At 37.8% G+C, this 21,182-nt stretch overlaps 2 protein-coding genes across 2 annotated transcripts in view; one reads left to right on the top strand and one right to left on the bottom strand.

Annotated features, from left to right (window-relative positions):
* Positions 1–791: 791 nt before the first annotated feature.
* Positions 792–3,467, bottom strand: iscu (iron-sulfur cluster assembly enzyme). The gene is made up of 5 exons (XM_041786897.1): positions 3,310–3,467; positions 3,003–3,116; positions 2,787–2,897; positions 2,624–2,702; positions 792–1,307 (listed from the first exon to the last, which is right to left on the bottom strand). Exons 1-5 carry the CDS (start codon positions 3,409–3,411, stop codon positions 1,216–1,218), a joined length of 498 nt encoding a protein of 165 aa, XP_041642831.1. The 5' UTR covers positions 3,412–3,467; the 3' UTR covers positions 792–1,215.
* A 100-nt stretch (positions 3,468–3,567) lies between these two features.
* The window catches only part of sart3 (spliceosome associated factor 3, U4/U6 recycling protein), a 30,960-nt gene continuing 13,345 nt past the window's right edge, over positions 3,568–21,182 (top strand). Inside the window, exons 1-11 of the mRNA XM_041786896.1 lie at positions 3,568–3,848; positions 10,334–10,460; positions 10,549–10,653; positions 10,738–10,922; positions 11,813–11,918; positions 16,488–16,612; positions 16,852–17,007; positions 17,183–17,321; positions 18,611–18,718; positions 19,569–19,646; positions 19,725–19,783. Of these exons, the coding sequence (XP_041642830.1) occupies positions 3,654–3,848; positions 10,334–10,460; positions 10,549–10,653; positions 10,738–10,922; positions 11,813–11,918; positions 16,488–16,612; positions 16,852–17,007; positions 17,183–17,321; positions 18,611–18,718; positions 19,569–19,646; positions 19,725–19,783 (1,383 nt within the window). The 5' untranslated portion in view covers positions 3,568–3,653. The remainder of the gene's footprint in view (positions 3,849–10,333; positions 10,461–10,548; positions 10,654–10,737; positions 10,923–11,812; positions 11,919–16,487; positions 16,613–16,851; positions 17,008–17,182; positions 17,322–18,610; positions 18,719–19,568; positions 19,647–19,724; positions 19,784–21,182) is intronic.

Raw genomic sequence — 21,182 nt, forward strand, 5'->3', positions numbered from 1 at the left:
AGTCCCAGAGAGTGCTTTCGACGGCCTGCCTCGTCTCAGATCTGTGGGTCTTACAGACAACCAGTGGGTGTGTGAGTGTGACATCCTTTATCTGTACCGCTGGCTGCTGAACGGCAGGATGAAGATGGCTACAGATCTAGTGTGCAGCGAGCCTGTCCATCTTGCTCACCGCCTGCTTCTGAACCTCTCTGTCATGGCCATCTGCCCTCGGGTCCTGATGCCCAATGAGAGGACACGCAACTTCCCTGCTTCAGACAGAAAGCTAGAGACATTTCAGACAAAGCCTCCTGCTCCAAACTTAACTGAAAGCAACTTTTCAGAGCAAATACCACAGAAAAACACTTCCAGTTTCTCTTCAGAAGATGTTCCCAGGACTAGACCGTTACCTGACTATCGCTCTTTAGAGACCCTAACATATGAGGAGTGTGTATCCATGAATAACACGCAATCAGTCGTCCCTCCTCTTTTAGAAACCACATCACCTCTTCCCTATGAGGAGCAGAAATGCAGCAACATAACAGCTCAAAACCCTCCTAACAATGCAACCTCTGCAGAAGAAACACCACCTTTTCTTTCCACAAACAGAGACGCACTGTGGCCCACTCCTAATCCACAACCCCTCACACAGCAAGACTCTGCAGTAGTCATCGCTCTGCTCGCTGTGTTGTGCCTGTTAGTGTCTTTCCTGATGTTTGCAGTGCTGCTCGTACTAAAGAAGGTTCTCCTGCAGAGACAGAGGGTGGCTCCACTGGGCGTAGGATCAGGTGGATGACGGCACAAACACATTTAGGGTTTCTTAAATGTTTAATTCAATATGAACAGTCTCATCCTTTATTCTGTATCAGGCTTTTGTATGTGTATTTCAGCAGAACTGCATTTTCATACAAAGAATTAACACAATCAAGCCAAATAAAGCCTAAATGCCAAAGATACACAAAGAAAAAACACACCTTTTTATTCAAGATGCACTTTTTTTTTGCAATGAGCAGAAAAAAAATTAAGGATCATAGTGTCTTAAAATACCCCTCATTTCAAACCCACATCAGAATCAATTAAGAAACAATGTCTCATGTATTAAACCTTTACCCCTGGCACTTGAATGATAATGAAAAGATTTCCATGAGGCTAAAAACTCCTAGAGATCTGTTAATGGTAACCAGTCTTCCAAACAGCGTTTTAGTGAAGTATCAGAGATGAGGTGTCTTGTTAATCACATTAACTCGTAGCTTTTGCACGGTCCTCCTTCTTGTCCTGTTGTTTTATTCTGTAGTCTGACAGCGCAGCTTTAATGGCATCTTCAGCGAGCACTGAAAGGAAAAGAGTTGAAGAGTTTAAGATGCACGTTAGGCAGGAAAAGAACAGTTTGCTACACTGCTCTGAACAAAAGATGACCCCACTGATGGTGACTTATTACCCCTTTTCCACACTCTAACACAGCCTCCTGTGGTCTAAATGAAACATCTATGCCAGGGGTGTCAAACTCAACCACAGCAGGGGCCAGATTCTGGATTCAGGTCTAATCTGAGGGCCTAACAGGGTCCCTTTTCAACAATAAACTGTCAACCTTGTTTCACCAGTAAAGATATATGAAAAAACTAAGCACTGATCAACGAAAATTTAAAATTTAAAAAGTGAAAAAGATAAGTTTGAAGGCTCAAAATATGAGAAAAGTAAATTTATTAGTTCAAAAAGGTCAAACCATGAAATTGAAAAATGTTTTTAAACAAATAAATTAGAAACTTTCAAATATATTAGAAGGAAAGTCAAAATCATATGTTAAAAAAGTGAAAATATGAAGTAAATTTTGTAATCATGAAATTGAAAGTCAAAGTATGATTCAATTTTTTACATTGTGAGCCTGACAGGCCAAACTATGGGATTATAAAGAGTTGAAAATATGAGATAAAATACAAAAGAACTGGTTAAAAAGTTTTGGTGCATCTCTGTGTCTTTAAATGCGATAACCCCCTCAAGTTGCTCTGTTTGTGAGTGTCCTCAAGGTAAACTGCAGGGTTGGACAGTCACTGACATTTAAATTAATTGAGGTGATTCAACTGTGTTACTTTCTCTGACTTTTATTGCTTCCTATTACAGCTAAAACGAAACTGTCATCTAAAATGCATGCTAGCCTAACGGCAATAAAGACACTACCACCATCCATTGTCGTGAGTGACGCCATAAATGTTATGTGCTTGCAAAATGTCTATGAGCTGTATCGGTATTTAAAACTTCTAAAGAGACAGCAGGCTGTCATATTACCAAAACCTGCAGAGCACGTGTCTGCAGGGTGCAGAGCAGTTTATCAATCTCATACAGATAAAGTGTCACATTGATAATCAGTTTCTTGAAATCGAAACCATAACTCTGCCTCAGCTGTTGATTAACTTGACTTAATTTCAAGCCATTTTGCTCTGGATGATCACCCTGTTTCCCCGGGCACTGTAAGCCAACCGGCTCCATCCATTACTCTGACCTTTTGCCGCTTTATATGACGATGACGGTGTTAAGGATCGAGGATAATTCCTCTGGTAGAGTTTTAAAAACTTATTTATATATGTTGGTAGAAGTGGCTATGTTCTGACGGCTTTCTTGTTTTGTTTTGTGGATGTTTATTTTAACTTACTGGAGCAGTGAAGCTTTACTGGAGGAAGGCAGAGCTCTTTGGCAATGTCTGTATTCTTGATCTTCAGCGCTTCATCCACCTACAGAATGACAGAAAACTTTTAACAAATCATCATCAACAAAAGCAGCAGTTGTTAAGGCTTTCCCTTAGAAGTGTCACTCACCGACTTCCCCTTCACCCACTCTGTAGCTAGAGAACTGGAGGCGATGGCTGATCCACAGCCAAATGTCTTGAACTTTGCATCAACAATCTTCCCATTTTCATCTACCTGGATCTGTAAACACCAGAAAGTCAAACATTGACTGTTGATTTGTAGGCAGAAAGTGGTGACAGCAGTGACAGGGCCGTACTGACCCCATGTTTTTGACCTCCAGCTTACCTGTAGTTTCATAACATCTCCACAGGCTGGTGCACCCACCAATCCAGTCCCCACATTCCTGCTGTTTTTGTCTAAAGAGCCCACATTTCTGGGGTTTTCATAGTGGTCCACCACCTTTAAAAAGTCACAAACAGACAGTGACCTATTTCTGCTCTTTTCTTTTCACTCACGTGTTAAAGAGATAACAGTGTTGTAAATTTAGCTACTGTCAGATAGCACGGAAAGCTAATGCTAACAGTCAATAACTCTTTAGACTTACTGTTTCGTCTTTACTCTAAGTTGTCAGTTTTAAAACACAATAACTTACCTTTTTGTGATAAGAGCAAAGCGCATTTAGCTGAGGGCCGAATAACCTTCTGCTAAACAACAACAGCGAGGACGCTGAGTTTCGTAAAGAGACCATCGCCATGTTTAGACGCCGATGATGGACGGAAATCAACGAGTACACCCGAGTGAGGACGACAGGGTTTTGTTGACAAACAAGGGAGGCAAGGAAGGCTCCGGGTGAAGTAGCCCCTTCTAGCGGCTGAGAGAAGCCGTCACACGGTTGGGAGGATCCACGGTGGGTCCGGTCAGTCAGTGACAGGCTCCACCTCTCACGACACTCCTCCGGGCTTGTTAGGCTGTTACCAGGCAGACAGCCTTTCCAACATGGCAGCGTCAAGCAACGCAGAGCAAACGCAGTTACAAGATATGGAAGAGGAAGATGCAGGGATGGAGGAGAGGGAGATGGAATCAGACGAGGAGGAGGAAGGCATGGGAGAGGAAAATTCAGACGACGAAGAGGACGATTCTTCTGAGGATGAGAAGGAAAATGAAGCCGAAATTCAGCGGTTAGAGGAGCAGGTAATTAAGCAACAACGCTGCAAGCTTAGTTAACGCTAACTACAAGCGTTAGCCGACGAGCTAACGAGAATGAATGGATGGTAAACACAGCCAGCAACAACAAGACAGTGATGTCTGAATTTTTATTTTCTTATTTTGTGCTGTAGACACTGGTTGTTTAGATTTTAATTTGTCATCATAATAATTAGATGAGCGCGTGTGCTACGACGTCATTCACTTAGCTATCATGATTAGCTGTGATGCTAATGGCTTGTCTCGTTTTCACGCGCCGTTTTAAACTAACGCAGTTATAGAGAAAGTGCATGGATAAACTGTCCCAACTTTACTGAGTTTTATGCCTAAGATGATACACACAAGTGTATCTGATGCATATCATCTTATAATGGAGTTTATAACGTCAGTTAAACGGTGTCCATGCTGCATTTGTAGTGAAGTTGTTATAAAGGTCGATATTTCGGTTCTGCTCGATAACACGTGTGCTAAAACGACATTATCTCTATACAGTAAGTAATGTTTTGATATTTAACAAAGCTTTAAAGCTACGCTAATTCATGATACAGGTGCGTAGGAAGGGAAAAAAAACCAACTTGCTGTCTGAATTAAATTAACACCTTACGTTAGGGATGGGCAGTGAATCAAGTTTGAGTTAAATTGACGTGTAATGCATGTTGTATGTATGTGGCGTTAAAATGGCTTTATATGTGTCATCCAACTGCATTTGGCTATATTTGAGTGCAACTGATAATGTCAACTAATGAAATTATAAATATTAAGTGCTATAGGATATATATTACTAGGGCTGAACGATTTGGGAAAATATTCTAATTGCGATTTTTTTTTTTCACCCAACATTGCGATTGCAGTTTGACGTGATTATTCTTCAGGTTCCTCATCTTATAAACCATTCTATATTACAACACCCAAAGCTATTTCCCCCAGATATTTATAGCGAATCTCTCAAAATCTACAAATAAATGTTAAAAAATTCAAAGAAAACAACTAAAAATTACTCATGAAAATACCAAACAAAATTGAAGCCCCCGCCCCCCAAAAAATCAAATCAACTTCTTAAAAATTTACTAATAAATTTCTTAAATTTTCATGAATTTACCTAAAGGTTTCAAAGCTAATTCCCCCAGAAATTTGAATCAGATTTCCCCAAATGTACAAATAGATGTTAAAAAAATTCCATTAAAATACCTAAAATTTTCTAAACAAACTTCCAAAGAAATTAAAATTAAATTCCCCAAAATTTACAAATAAATAGATCAAACTTTCAAGAAGATACTTTAAATTTTTCTAAGCAACCCCCCCCCCCCAAAAAAATGTCAAATCAAATTGCTAGAAAATGTCAAAATAAATTCCTCAAATTTTTGTAAAAATTTCTAAGCAAAAATCCCCCAAAATTCAAATAAATCTAACAAAAATGTCTTCTTGCAAATATTTTGTCCTATATTGCAAATTTGATATGATTTTTAATGAAGGGAGTGATGATATTATGGACTTCTTATTTGGAAGGAGACAAAAATAAACAAAAAACAAGGAAGGTATGTACTTTTTTCAGTTATTCTAGAAAATATTGGCACTTGAATGTTTGCATGATGTGAAGAGCAAAACACCTCTGCTTAAAAAATGTATTAAACTGGTATTTCAAAACACATTTCAAATCAAAGAAATATGCACCCTCTGCAATTCGAAAATCATCACATTGTGATTTCTTTTACATTTCGATTCATTGCCCAGCCCTATATATTATTCTATTTATTTTATTAAATGAGTATTTTTAATGTTTTGTGCCACTGGCTCTTAATAAAAGTGAATTTGTGACACATTGGCCACATATGGAACTGATTTAATAAAGGTCTTTATGGACGATAAAAACCACGATATGCTTTGCCATTCAGTTAGAGATGTAACAGTGTCAGAATCTCATGCTAAGATAATACCTTGCTAACAAATCCATGGTATATAATGCGCTATCAAAAAAACAAAACAAAACAACAAGGGACATGAGCATTTATTAAAAACAATTATACTTCAAATATGTGCTAAAAAGTGCAAAACTGGTGTTAAGCTTTGGCTCCAGCCAAACTGGTGTAAAGCTACACCGACTTCCTTTTCTTATCCCACGTTTGATTGTCACCTTGTAAAATATTGTGAAAATCATTCACAAAACCTGGACAGCTTTATAACTCCTGCTGACTTGTAACACAGGTTTTTTCTCTCAAAAGTATCAATTCAGGCAACATTTAGGCACTGACACTGTAGAGAAATGATCGATTTAGCACTGGTATCAGAAAAAAACAGTCGATACCCAACCCTATTTACATCTTTGCAAATCTTTTCAGGGTGTTGAGTTGCTAAGTGGCTCTTTATGTGACTCATATTCTCCATAAAGTGTGTCATCGCAGTCTAGCAGTATCTAGATATTGTTTTTCTTTGTCCATCACCTTTTGTCCTTTCTCATTTCTTGAAACCGGGAAACCAAAATGCAGCCACAAGTCAAATTTGAAAGGAGCTGAATCCTCTGCAGTCTCTAAAACCTTGTCATTCAGTTCTTCCTGGCCATCCCTAGGATCCACCATTTCCATGCTGTTAGACCACGCCAGCTAGTGGAGTGCAGAGGATGATGGGTACACAAGGGCTGATGATAACTTTAGCCCCCTTTTCCCTTTGCTCTGTTCAACTTAAAACTACACTACACACTGGGAAACATTTGTCACCATGATGCTGAGATATTAACAATACCATTACATCTCTAATGTCTGACTCTTGGTCCATGTTTCTGAGCCCTACAAGAACGTAACTTTATTAGTTGCTGTGCTACCAGAATATGCAAGGAGTAACTGATTGTTTCTAGAGATACACTGATTTAAAAAATAAGGCCAGTACTGATTTAAAAAAATAACATTTTAGCTGATTGCTAATATTGATGTTTTTTCATTTTTCATGTTTTTTTTTTGTCTGAGACTCTTAAAATACTGACATTTTCTCTCATGTTTGACCGTAAAAACAAAAAAGTGTGTCTGATAGAAACTCTTCTCTAAATCAGCATGTAGATGTACAAGATGTCAGCATTGAATTGATGTCAAACAACAGATAAACTACTTTGAAAGCTTTTCTTATTTTTATCAGCTGTTCCTCACCAGTCCTGGTAATAATTTATTAATGCATAGTTTGCTCTACTTTTGTCATCCTAATCTATTTTTAACCTCATCAAACTGCAGAAGTAGCTCCAACTTTGATTACTTGTTTAAGTAATGAGAGGCCTACATTATGATTTAAAATGATGTTGAGTACAGTGTTGACAATGTAAATGGATGGTTGAATCAATATTTTATTGGTGTAAGCTTTAAATAATAAAAAACATAAAACAAGTCAGATTACATAATATTATCAGTGAATAACCAAAAAGGAACAGGCTGGAGCTTGTGCTTAATTTTTGCCTATCCTGAACCATCTGACAAAAAACCAAGAAAATCCCAAGTATCAGCTCTATAGGCTTGGTAATTAGCAGTATCAGTATTTGACCATCTGGAATTGATATCATATGATAATTTATCAGTATTACTTCATGTTAAGAATTCTAGTATCATGACAACCCCACTGTTGACAACTAAGAACTATTTTAAAGATTTTTTGTGGTCATCCAAGAACCTGAAGGTTTCTGTGCTTTTGCAATAAAAATTATTTTTTCACACTGAAAGAAATAATAAGATATTAACTATTAAAAACGTGCAAACTATAAAAAGAATGGAGACCTGATTAACACCTTTCTAATAATGATAATGCCAACATAACAAACCCCATAATTATTAGATTTAAACTTAACATTAATTTGATTTTGATACTTTAAGCTGTGTGCACACCCAAAACTACCATGGTTATTTTATTGCATTGTTGCTTCATTTTGTAAGTGGTTTAAAAGGTTAGATTATAATATATCATGCTGTTACCCTGTCATATTTGTTAAATCACTACTAAAGTTGGCAAAAATTGTTACTTTTATACTTTTAGATACCAAATCATAGGAATGCGCTGGATTTTTACCTAAATCTGATAAGCCAATATTTAAAAGTGCATTTTAGCTGATACTGTTGTTGATACTAGGGCTGGGAGATTTGCAAAAATAATCTAATTGCAATTTTTTTTTCCCCAAATATTGCGATTTAATATGGGATTTTTCTCAGGTTAGTCTTGTGTATTTTTCAACAAATTCAAGCAACAAGTAATTCCATAAATAAGACCATGTGAATTGAAAACAGTGAATTTAGTCCCAAAGCAATTAATCCATAGTAGCATAAATCTGAATATGGGGCTGCAACAAGCTTTACGCTATAAAGGAGGCAGCTGGGGTCAGGGTGGGGGGCTGGCTACCAGCTGATCACAGCTGGGGTCTGACTTTTGTGAAGTAACGCTAGGCTTCATCAGTTTTAGATAGAATAAGCTAAGTATTTTTGCTCGTATTGCAAATGTGATGTCATTTGCTTTGTTTAAGGGCATTATCATTTTTATTTCACTCAATTTGATTAAGAAAAACATACATTAAACACAAAAAGGAGGATTTTTGTAAACCTCTTTAAAAACAAGCCACTTGAATGCTTGCATAATGTGCATAAAATCTCTGCCACTGCAAAAAATTGATTTATTAAACTGGTAGTTGGACACATTTGAAGTTCAAGAAATATTGCAACTTCTGCAATTTGAAAATTGCAGCATATTGTGATTTAATCTAATTAGCGATTGATTGCCCAGCCCTAATTGATACTGATGCAAAAATGCTCTTCAGACTTAAAACCTCAGTCCTTCAAACAAAATTTAAAGTTGAAGGAATGAGAATGAGAAAGATAAAGGCTTCAGCTGATGTAGGTCTGTTGGTCCTGCCTAAGACTCCACATACTTATTCATACATACACCTGATATTTACAGCCAGTAAAGGCTGGTATTTGCAGTCAAGCAAACCAGGAACCTTGTTGCTGTGAGGCAACAGCGCTAACCCCTGCGCTGCCGTGCAGCCCGCAGTCAATTTAAAGTGATTGTAAATATCAGGAGAATCTTTTCATAAAAGCAGGTACCACTAAATTTCTTTAAAGCTATTATCTGCTCATATCGGACCATTAATAGCATACATCCCTACCAAATGTTTGAAAATGACGAATACTCCTTCTTAGATGTGTTTTGTGGCTGGCCTCTAGTAGGAAAGTGGATAGAGTGTAAGACAGGAGCGTGACAAAAAATAGACTAAGACTAACAGAAATGGATCTGTAATGACTAAAACTGACAAAAACTAAGTAGTTTTCATCAAGATGACTAAAACTAGACTAAAATGTCATGTAGTTTTTGTCGGACATTCAAAATCTGTGATATTTCTCCTCTGTGGGTAAATCTGTCAAAAAACAATGTATCTATAGCTATTCTGCCTCTCAGCTGTAGAAAGCAGGGACCCCAAGTTTGGCAGGGTGCAGAAAACACAGTACCATGATTTGGTACCAGATTTAGTCAAGAAAATAAATGCTTGGACTAAAAGTAGAGACTAAAATGTGAGGAGTTTTTATGGACTTAAACTAGACTTCAATGTTTTTGAGTTTTCGTCGATGAAAACTGGACTAAAACAACTAAAATGTGACTAAAACTAAAAGACATTTCATCTAAAGACTAAGAATTAAATTAGAAATAGCTGCCAAATTAACACTGGTGCAGAAGTTTGCTTGCAATTTTTGTGACTGGACAAACGAGATTTCCCCATAATGTTACCTAGAATTTTAATTTTTTTAGTTGCTTGGTATGGAAATGTAGGTAGATGTTATGACTTTTTAACTTTGGAAAGCAGATGGATACGCCCGTTTCCACGTTTCTCACTGGCGAATCCATCTTGCAAAGCTCCCATCTCAACAGTTTGGGCCTGGTAAGAAAGTCACAGGACAAACCAGTGACGAGGGGCAGTACTTTCGGGCGCGGCAGAGTCGTGACATAAGCAAGCAGCAACAAGAGGCCGGTGCTGTTATAGCGGAAGTCATTAGTGTGGATGCTGCTAAAGCGCCAGTTTTATCAGAACTTGATGACATTTCTTTGTTAAAAGAAGAACAAAGAACAGCAGTGAGTTGTTTTCTTTTAATAAAACAACAAAAGTCGTGTACTGACATGTCTACAGTCGCTATGATTCGCGTTATGCAGTTCTCTAATTACTCCTATTTACTCCTTCGATGGGGGCGCAGCTCGCTGGTGGCTACGTCACGTGTTTTGTTGCTCTGATTGGCCAATGATGTGACAGACAGATCGTTCATCCAATCACACTCTGAGTTTTTTTCAAAGGCTCTGCCCTTTCCCAGACGCTGTTTATGGGTGGTTTACCAGATGTCAGGTCATTGACTTTTACCTTTGTTGTATAAAAGTTTAAAATCTTACATTGAATGCCCACTAATCTCTGCTCTAGAAACAACAATAAATGAAAGGGGAATATTAAATGAAGCCTTTTATCTTTTCAGCTGTCCATAAACGCCTTTGACTACAACTGCCATGTGGATCTGATCAAACTGCTGAAGCAGGAAGGAGAACTTTTCCGTCTGCGTAAGGCAAGGCAGAAGATGAGCGAGCTTTTCCCTCTCACAGAAGGTTGGTGCTTTTTTAAAGGTTATTCATTAGTTTAGGAAGAAGCTCTGCGTAATGTACGGCTGTAACCACATTCTGTTGAATCCCTCAGAGATCTGGCTGGATTGGCTGAAGGATGAGATCCGTCTGACTGAAGAGGAGCCGAACAGAGAGAAAGTCTACGAACTGTTTGAGAAAGCTGTGAAAGACTACATCTGTGAGAGCATCATGTCATTTTCTCGCCTTTGTTTTGACTTTGTCTTTTTACAAGATCTAAACATTTAAACGTCTTCGCACTCAGGTCCAGATATTTGGCTTGAGTACGCTCAGTATTCAATCGGAGGCATGGGCTCCCCGGGAGGAATAGACAGGGTGAGATCCATCTTTGAGAGAGCTGTGACGGCCGTGGGGCTTCACATGACGAAGGGACAGGCGGTGTGGGAGGCGTACAGGGAGTTTGAGAACGCCATCCTGTCTACAGTGCAGGTATGTATCCATAGGAAAGCTTATATGCTCTTATATGTGGTCTGTTCAGATGAGTCACGCATGCACAGACTCCTGCACGTGTGAACACGAGCTGACACACTTTCTATTTGACTTTACTCAGAATTTTTACTGCCTTTTTCTTAACACTTCCACAAGAATCAGGCGACGAGTGAACTAAGAATGTAGTATTTGGGAAAATTCACCATGAGCTAGCAGATGCGGCTTATTGTGTTCACATGAATATGTTTACATCTCAAATGTGTCCACTTGAACGTAGCAGATTTAAGTTGTTATAACAAAATTAGACTTTGTCGGTTTGTCCTCTGTTTTGCTCCATCCTTTTTACATCATGTATGCAGAGTTTTACCTGGGAAGTGTTCCTACAGAGCTGGCAATGTAAAGCCACATTATGTAATAATGCCGCATTATGTAATAACCCTAACCATAGGACTTAGTGTGGGCTCCAAGGTATGCCCTACCCAGCTACCTTGCCCTAACTAACCGCTTAGTGACATATGCCTAAACCCCCCTTCAGGGCTCTAGACTAAACACCTAACCTACTACCTTGCCCTACCCCTAACCGCTTAGTGGCTTAGAAAATGCGGCGTTATTACATGATGAATGGAAAATGTTTTACATTATTACATAATGCGGCGCTACAGGCAGGAAAAGTGGATTGAACATATTTGGAGTTTTGATTCAGTGTTGAAGCCAAAGAAAGAGAAATTTTGATTGCATATGAGCAGAGAAGTTGTTAACAGCTGTTAAAGATTACAGTTTACCCATCAAGTTATTGAATGTTTTAAGATCAATAAAAGTAGAATCAATTAGGATACTATAGCTGCTGAATATCTTTTTGACATAATTTTCTCTGCTGTGTTTCCTCTCAGCCTCCCCCTGGCAAGATTCCCAGCCGCGAGGAACAGGAGTTGCTGAAGACTCAGCTCGGGAGAATCCATACTCTGTTTCGCCGCCAGCTGGCCATCCCCTTAATGGGTGAGCATGACGCCTCTTCTGTCCAGACAGTCTGCTCTAAAACGGGCAGGAGACATGCTGTGAGAGGCCACATGTCCTCCTGAGAAACAGAGAAATGTCTCTTTAAAAAAGAGAGCACTGCCATAAGGAAGCAGAGTGCAGTTTTAATTTGTTGTAAAACATTTATCAACTTAAATATTCCTGTGGCCTTGCTTATGTTTCTCTTTTTATTTTATGAGTATTGTATGTTATGCAATGTTTAATTTGACCAAGCAGTCTGAGTGGACAAAAAAAATCCTTGACTGTTGATTTAGTGTATAATATCACTACATATTACTCTTCCTCCCTAGGTGTTCTAGAGAGGATACTGCTGGTTAACATTACTGCTGACTGTTTAGCTATCTAAGAGTCAGTGAGTGAGAGTCTTGTTTGAAGAGAAGTAAGAAATTGATAAATTGGTTCAACAGCTACCTCAGTGCTAGAGCTAAAGGCGGGTACACACTGTGCCAATTATATCCGATTAAGCCGCGATTTTTGAATTGCACAACTCACTTAGAAGTCGTGCCCACTTTCAGTCGGATCAGGGCGTCGCTTGTTGCTGTAGGCCCCTAAACCCACCTTCCATCTCTACTTTTCAGGGTACTCAGATTGAGTTTGTTACCAGCTACAGATATCTCGGTATTTGTTGATATATCTTTCTTGTACTGTTTACCTTCGGCAGTTGGTTCAAAGGTTAAACTGAAACTGGGTTTCTGTTTAAAAATCAGATCCTCCCTTTCTTGAATCCACTGGTTATTGCCTCTTTCATGTCTGTGCTGGACTATGGTGATGTTTTTCACATGCACGCTTTGTTTTTGAGCTTAAATGCTCAAGACACTTGGGACCTTTTCCATTACAAGCAGCGGTTTGGCTTAACTCTGCACAGCAGCCCATCGCAGCAGGGGATTTGCTCTGCCACCACAACCGAGCCTACCCGTTTGAGGGCGCGTCTAGTCCTAATGACGCATCGGTTTGAGCTTCTCTATCTCATCCTCAGTCTGATCTCTGCACTGCCTGATTTGATTGACTTTTGTCTTAAAGCAAAAATCAAACTGTAGACTGATCAAAAAAGAGAATTTTCCTACATGGAGTAAAAGAACAGTCTTCTGATTATTGATTTATGCATCTCTAGAGAGCAGAAAATGAACACAATCATATCTTTGGATTAGACAAGATCATGGCATGCTTTCCTAGCACCAGAAAATAAATTTAAGACTGTCTCTCTCTATCATGGGCTAGAATTCATTTGTATATAAGAAGGGGAAAGGGTCATATTTTTGTTATTACTAGGTACAGATTCACTCCTCAGTGTGAGAAGTCCAGTGTCCACAACTAATGGACTGTAGTATGAGCACATAAATGTGGAGTTTTGGTTGTGTGTCATAAACTTTCAGATGCACAGCAAATGCTGGCATTAGACCACCACTGTTAGAGAGTTGTTGTCAGTCTGAGCTGAGGCAGGGATAACAAATCACCCCATGAGCTGAAAATCACAGATTCTTGGGAATGTGGATAAAACAGGTTTTAATTTTGAAAATTAAAAAGTTAGATCTGAAGGTATGTCATTATAGACCAAGGTGCAACCTCCTCATTTTGTGTTTTTGTTATAAAATGGGCATTTTTCCAGTTATTACTTTGTTTTTGTCAACACCGTCAGACACAATAAAAAGCAAGCTATTTTTTATTTATTTGGTCTCATATGTATTTAGAGTTTTTAAATCATTATCTGGGATTCTTAGTACACATATATGCTGTTAAATGTTTAATATTCACTTTTGTTAATTTTTTATACTGTTTCACGTGTACTGCTTTACAAGATCTAACATCATACAATGTTTACTGTAGGTCTAAATAGAAAAAGTTTTTTTTTTTAATTTAACAAACATATTTTAGTATTAAAAGAGACTATTACTTTAATAACTTAACAGCACTGAAGAAACATATTGTAAGCATATTCATTTAAAACAAATAAAACTCCCACTGACGGTGGTGACACTAATCTGACGGTGGTGACAGTGGCCTCATTACAACATACAATTCTGAAATGTTTACCACTCAAGTTAATAGCTTCCTGCTTACCAACTGTATTTAACTATTTGGTCCAAAAAATAACAACCCTGAGCACTGTGATAAACCTTTTTTAAGGAACATAAGGTACAATTAAGCAATATCATTGTTAAAAGTACCCCATCCCCATATAATCAAATGTCAAATCACCATAGTAAAAAATAAAGTCATTACCAGTAGGATTAATGTACAATGCATCACTGACATCATCTTAAACTGTCATCTAGTGTCCCCTACTCATAAAATAATACATTGTATTCTTCTGTAAACTTACAGTGAATGTTAGATTTGGTTAAATGTTGTCATGCCATTTTCATTTGGCTTCAGTCATTGGAGATGCATAGCCTAAAAGGGATATTGTATACTATGTGCTATGTAGGTAGGTAGTAGGTGCACTATGTGCATCCCAAATGACATAAGCCAAATGAACATGGCATAATAGTGAAATGAGAGAGGGAAGGCACACCTCACCCCCTAGGGTTGGACGATATGGAAGAAATATAGGAGGAATTACATAAATAGAAATATATAAGAGGTTAATGAAACATTACAGGTCATATCGGTATTTATTGTGATCAACAACTCTATTCTAGCCTCCATTGGGGACCATGTGGAGGTTTTTGTCACCACCGTCAGACAGAAAACCTGATGGTGGTGACAAAAACCTACTCTTTCACATGATATGCATGAGTTGTTCACATTAGCCATCCTTTTCCCTCTGTTGCCAGCTACTTCAGACCTCTTCTTAAAAAGTCTACATTTATGTCATAATCTAATCAAACATTTTTTATACAAAAGAGACGGTGTCAACATGTTATGGTTGTGACAGTAGCAGTGTCCAAAAAGATGAACAAGTTTAAGAGAAAATATCAAACTTACAGGAGCTTGAGTGATCTTGAAGCATGCAGTAGAGCTGAAGGTTTGAAAATGGGGTCCTCAGGAATGTAGCTGACCTTGTAGTTGCCTGATTTTATTGCTTTTTATAAACATCTGATGGTGGTGACAAATATGTGGGACACATTTTGAGCAACCACAAAATAATAGTAAATATTGTTAAAAACTCACTGTTTGTAGTTTTTAATACATATTAAAATGTACTCTTTCATGTGGTAAAGATATTATTCAAATCAATTATTACTTTTTGTTTTTTTCAATCAAGTTGAAATGATTATCTCCTACCCAAGGACAACTGATTTTGTAGGCAATGGGCCAGCATATAATCATTAAATGAATAAAAAATAAAAATAAACCTATAAAAGAACCTGACATATGTGCAAAGGATCCCCTGGTTATAAACTTGATTCTTTTTATTAATGAAAATGTTTTTAATTTCCAACAGAATTGGCACTTTTCTTAGTGGGATATGTTTTTGCCAAAGTTTCAAGAATCATTGAAATGTATCATCAAAGGGTGGAATATAAGAAACAAGTAAATCCACCCAGCAAATCACACCCTGCGAAATGCTTTAACGTTGGCGCGGCTTGTTTTGAGGCGGGGCTGGCCTGCTGTAGAGCAGGACCGTTCTTGGCGTGGCCCGGCACAGCTACACCGGTGATGGTAAAAGTAAATCAGCTCGGCTTGGTTTGGCTCGCGCGGCCTAAAGTCATGGTGGAAAAGCCCCAACTGTGTATCATGGAGATCTGAGGTTCATCACTTCATTTAAAGACTTGACACATCACTGTTTGTTGTATGAAAATGTTGGATGGTCTTCTTTGTCCTCACATAGACTAAAACACTGGCATATTCTAATCTACAAAGCTGTTCTCTGTCTTCTTCCTCATATCTCCTGACCTACATCAGTCAGAAGAGCTCTGGAGCTCATAATCTCCATTCCCAGGATCTTTTCTTTCCATCTGTCCCAAAGGTCAGAACAGAGCTTGAAACAGGCATCTAAGTTTGCTGCTCCCTCGGCCTGGAATGACCTGCAGAAAGACATGAAACTTAATGGTCTGCTCTCATTGGATGCTATTAAGAGAACGCTAAATGACTTTCAAGCACACACATCCGCCCGCAGATGTTTTGATTATCTTACATATGTTTCCAATTTTGGTAAATATTTTCTGCTGAAATCTGCTATCTTGTGTCTTCAAATGCATTTAGTCTATTTATCTCGTACTATGTCAGCTGTGTTTGACTGTCTGTATCTTTGTAATTTGTGATGCTGTCTACCGTGGCCAGAACACTCTTGAAGAAGAGACTTCTTATCTCGACAAGGTTTTTTTGGTTAAATAAAGGTTGAATAAGATAAAATAATTTGATTTATGTTAGAAAACTTTAGGGCAAAGGCAGTGTTTTACAATTACAACCAAGGATTTAAACTTTCATTTTTTTAAATTCATGTCTCTGTCTACTACAGAGGTGAAGAAATAAAGATTTTAGTAAAAGTCAAAGTTCTATGTGCTCTTTTCAGAAGACCGTTAGGTTTTTTTTTGCCATTTTTGTGTAAATGTGGTCAATGTAATAAGTCCGCTTGTTGTTTTGTAGAAATGGAAGCCACCTATGCAGAGTATGAGGAGTGGTCTGAAGAAGGAGTGGCTGACACGGTCACACATCAGTACAAGAAAGCCCTGCAGCAGATGGAGAAGTGCAAACCTTTTGAGGACTCACTGGTAAACTCAATTAAAATTCCAGTAGTCTGAAATCTTCACGCATGCAGATCATAATTATAATTCCAGGACATTTTCAGGGTTTTTGTACATCTGTGAAAATGCTTTTAAAATGTAGAAAACTTAGAAAAGCTAAAGGTAGAAACCTTTGGCTTTAACAATATACGCTAAAGTAGTCTGTTGTCATGAATTGATAAATGCACACAGTTCTTCAGCGCGTTTGTGCTGTTGTCTTTCTGCAGCTGGTAGCAGAACCTCCGAAGCTGGCTGAGTATCAGGCTTACATTGACTTTGAACTGAAGGAGGGTGATCCAGCTCGGATCCAGATCACCTTTGAGCGAACTCTGGCAGAGAACTGTCTGGTACCAGACATGTGGGCGAAGTACACCAGTTATCTGGTGAGTATGGATCAGTGTTGATGGGGATGATTGGGTTTAGTCATGTAAACAGTTACTGGTCAGCATGAGAATTTGGTGGGACGTTGAACAGTTTGGTTTCTTCTGTAAGGATCTTTAAAGTCAAACCTTATGCATCTTTATTATTGTTTTAAATGTTTTTCCTTTTCTACCACAGGATCGTCAGCTAAAGATTAAGGACCTGGTTCTGTCCACTCATGAACGTGCTGTCAGGAACTGTCCCTGGACCATGGGACTGTGGAAGAGCTACCTGCTGGCTCTGGAGAGACACGGAGCGGACCACCAGACTGTGTCAGGTACGAAGCAGGGATGTGCTTATGAACAGATTTACCCCTCAGAATTCTGTGGCAATTAGTTAAAGAAAAGACTCAGAGATGGACATTACTAAGTAAAATAGATGGTTAAACTGATCGCTTCCATAAAAATGTAAAGGAAAGTAGGTAGTTTCTTAAATTAAGAGAAAGTTGTTTCTAAACCGTGGTCCACAGATCCCATGTGTTTGTTTGGTCAGGATACTTTCTGGCAGATTAATTTCCTAGTTGAAACCAGACTCAAAAATCGAGAGAAACTCTTGTTTTTCCGCTTTTGTTTTTTTGTTTTTTGTTTTTTTTTTGATGGAAATTGAAAAAAAGAAAAATTCAAGCCATTTTCTTGATTTTTTAAATTATTGACTGAAACAATAAAAAAAGTGGAAATACAAGATGATTTCTCATTTTGGTTGAAAAAATGAAAAAGGGAACAAATATATATATATTTTTTAAAGTGGTCTATTTTTTTTTAATGGAAATTGAAGAGAAGAAAAAACAAGCCATTTTCTTGTTTTTATTTTTGACCCTCCCCCTCAAAAAAAAAAGGTGTCCAATTTTTGTTTTTTTCCCAATTCTATTATTTTGTTTTCTTGTCTTAACGAAATTCTTGAGAAAAAGGAAATCATCTGACCCACTAGGAAAGGTGGACATTTCAAAATAATAGCCCTCATGTCAAAATCTAAGCCATCCAAGCCAACACTCACCTATTAGACCAATTGTTTCTTTGTTTTTTGCTCTTATTATTCATTTATTCACTTATTTATTGCACCTTCACACAAATAAATAATCCTTTCCACCCAACAATACAACCATAAATTGAAACTCTGATTCCTGCTGTATACATGGATAAATACCTTAAGCAGTCCAGGCTTATATTTTTATATCAATTTTATTTTTCTCCTAATTTTAATGTTGTCCATTAAATCACCATTACTTTTACTGTTGATTATTTTTGATATATTGTATAGAGTTAATAGTCTTATTATACTGTAAAACACAGTGGATGGCTATATGGGCTTAAATTTTGACATTAGGACTTTTATTTTGAAATATTTACCTATATTTACATACATTTACATATATTTACCTACCCAATGGATCACAAAAAAAAAAAATATAGATATATATATATCTATATTTTTTTTTTGAAGTATTTGAAGTTGTCACCTATTTATGACTCTGATCATAAAAGTTTTCAAACTCTAAATTTTTAGATGAACATCTTAAATTGTTTTGTACATTTTCTCTTTGCCCTTGTTTCTTTCTCCTCCTCACAGATGTGTTTGAAAAGGCGCTAAATGCAGGTTTCATCCAAGCGACGGATTATGTGGAAATTTGGCAGGCTTACCTGGACTACCTGAGGAGACGTGTGGATTTCAGCAAAGGTGAGAGCACCTGTGCTTGGGTGCATGAATATAAACAGGAAGTCTGCAGGGTCTTAAAACTATTGAAGTTGATAAATAAATGTAGCTGAAAGTGAGACTTTTAAAAAGTTTTAAAGTTGAAATGCATGACCATGGTATCTACAATTTTGGAGCTGTTTTTTTTTTTTTTTTTGTCTTTCAAAAGAAGTTAAAGTTCTTTTTTTTTTTGTTTTTGCTTTTAGTTTTAAGCTCAGATGAGATTCTGATGGAACTCCACCAGATCAGACGTTCTTCTGCACACTTATTTATCGCTAACGTCCTATCCCCAAATCCAGGGTGTCTCCAACATTACATTCTGATCTGTTGAGCTGTCGGTGCATCCTTAGAGCTCTGCTGTGTCCCTAACTAGAAAATTAACTATGTGATGCAGCGATGTGTGCATGTTAATAATGGTCTGGTGGTTGGAGGAGAAAGAGCTCGAGCAGAAGCTGAGGTGATACGTTAACATTTTGCAGGATTTTGCAAATGATAAAAGAGCTTTGCAGTGAAGCTTTTACCTAATGTGACACTAACACAGTGTCTATTAATGTTAGCACTGCTAGCATCTCAAAGAAAGCTTTATTTGCATTCTACAGTTACAGACACTATCTGCATTTTCTTGGCTATGTTGTCAAACATAAACATAAATGTGTCACCGCTGCAGCTGGTTAGAAATTAATGATGCAGTGGGATCTTTAAATATATGAAGACAGTGTTGATAAAGGTCTGAAAAAGGTATTAAATGTAAACGCTGTATAAAGGGCCTTGTTTCTGAAATGTGTTAGATTCTTTTCATTGTTTCTTGCTAATGCTCTCTGTCCTTTAATTGCAGAATCCAGTAAAGAGTTAGAGGAGCTACGAGGAGCTTTCTCTCGCTCTTTGGACTACATGAAGCAGGATGTTGAAGAACGTAGGTGGATTTTAGTCTCTGAAGTCTGTTCAGGCTGTGTTTGGTTTTTAGATAACTCTCTGTTTTTTCTCAACGTAGGATTTGGCGAAAGTGGAGATCCTTCTTGTCTCATAATGCAGATCTGGGCCAGGATAGAGGTAAGCCCTGTTACTATGACGACCATTTGAGAGAGTGGGATGTCTGTCCCAGTAGATTATCTGGTTTTGCAAGTGTTTTTTATTTTATTTCTTATTCTTTTATATTTTGTGTGTCTTGTGTTAAGATTTTATCTGTTTAACAGCTGAAATTTTGTCTTTGTGCTTCACTGGCCTCGAAAAAAGAGATCTTGCTGTGTGATCATGTGAAATAGATTATAACACAATAGGGATTCCTTGAGCATGCTCTCATAAGAACAATACGGAGCTGATGTGTGACAGCGTAATGCTGGGTCACTAGTTAAGCTTGGTTGGTAGAGCAGGCGCCCATTTCACTGAGTCAGCCGTCCTCGTTGCACTGGTCACAGTATAAACTTCTGATCCTGGAGGGATTTGGTGCATGTCATTCCCAGTCTTTCCAGTCTTCCTCTTTGTCTTCAGCTACTCTGTCTAAATCGAGGCAAATGCCAAAAGTTGAGGTAAAAACATATCCAGGTGGTATGCATGCTCAGGCCCGTCCACAGATTTGGCTGGACCCCTGAAAACCCAAAGAGTGGGCCTCCCCAGCTGTGATTTATAGATGATATTCATGCATGTGTGTTAGATCAGTAGCATTCTTGCTAGCATCACAGCTACCAGTTCCCTCATTTTGGAGCTGTAATGTGTATCAAGCCATTGTTGGTTTTATTATGTTGAAATTATTTATTTTTGACACTTTTAGCCCATTTTGACCACTTTTTCCATCCATTTTGCCACTACTGTTTGCCCCTTCATCCATTTTGACCACTTTTTAAGCCTTTTTTGCCTCTTTTTACCCGTTTGCCATATTCTAATCACTTTTCATCACTATCCCCTCCCATTTTTAACCACTTTCAACCCATTTTAATACTTTTAAAATCCCATGTACTAGTTTTTCCACCAATTTCAGCCACTTTTAACCTGTTTTTGCCACATTTTAAACCTCTTTCCAACACTTTTGCTCCTCCTTTATGAATTTTATAAACTTTTTTTCCCTTTTCTATTTTTTTATTTGCCCTTGATAAGCCGCTTTTGCTGCTTTTTAATCCTATTTTACCACTTCTTTGCCTGTTTTACCACTGTTACCCTATTTTGCCACATTCCACCACTTGTTGTCTCTGTTAACACATTTGTTTGTACTTTTAACCCCTTTCACCCCTTTTTATGCCAATTTTTGCCACTTTAAATCCATGTTTGCCACTTTCTAATTGTGCCTTTGATAACACATTTTTGCCTCTCTTCACAAATGTTTTTGCCACTTTTTAATCCTTTTTGCCTGTTTCTTCCACCATTAACCCATTTTTCCCATTTTCCATCACTTGTTGTCTCTGTTAACCCTTTTTTGGATGCTATTAACCCTTTTCACAACTTTTTATGCCCGTTT

This window comes from Cheilinus undulatus, linkage group 5, assembly GCF_018320785.1.
Source record: "Cheilinus undulatus linkage group 5, ASM1832078v1, whole genome shotgun sequence".
NCBI lineage: Eukaryota > Metazoa > Chordata > Actinopteri > Labriformes > Labridae > Cheilinus > Cheilinus undulatus.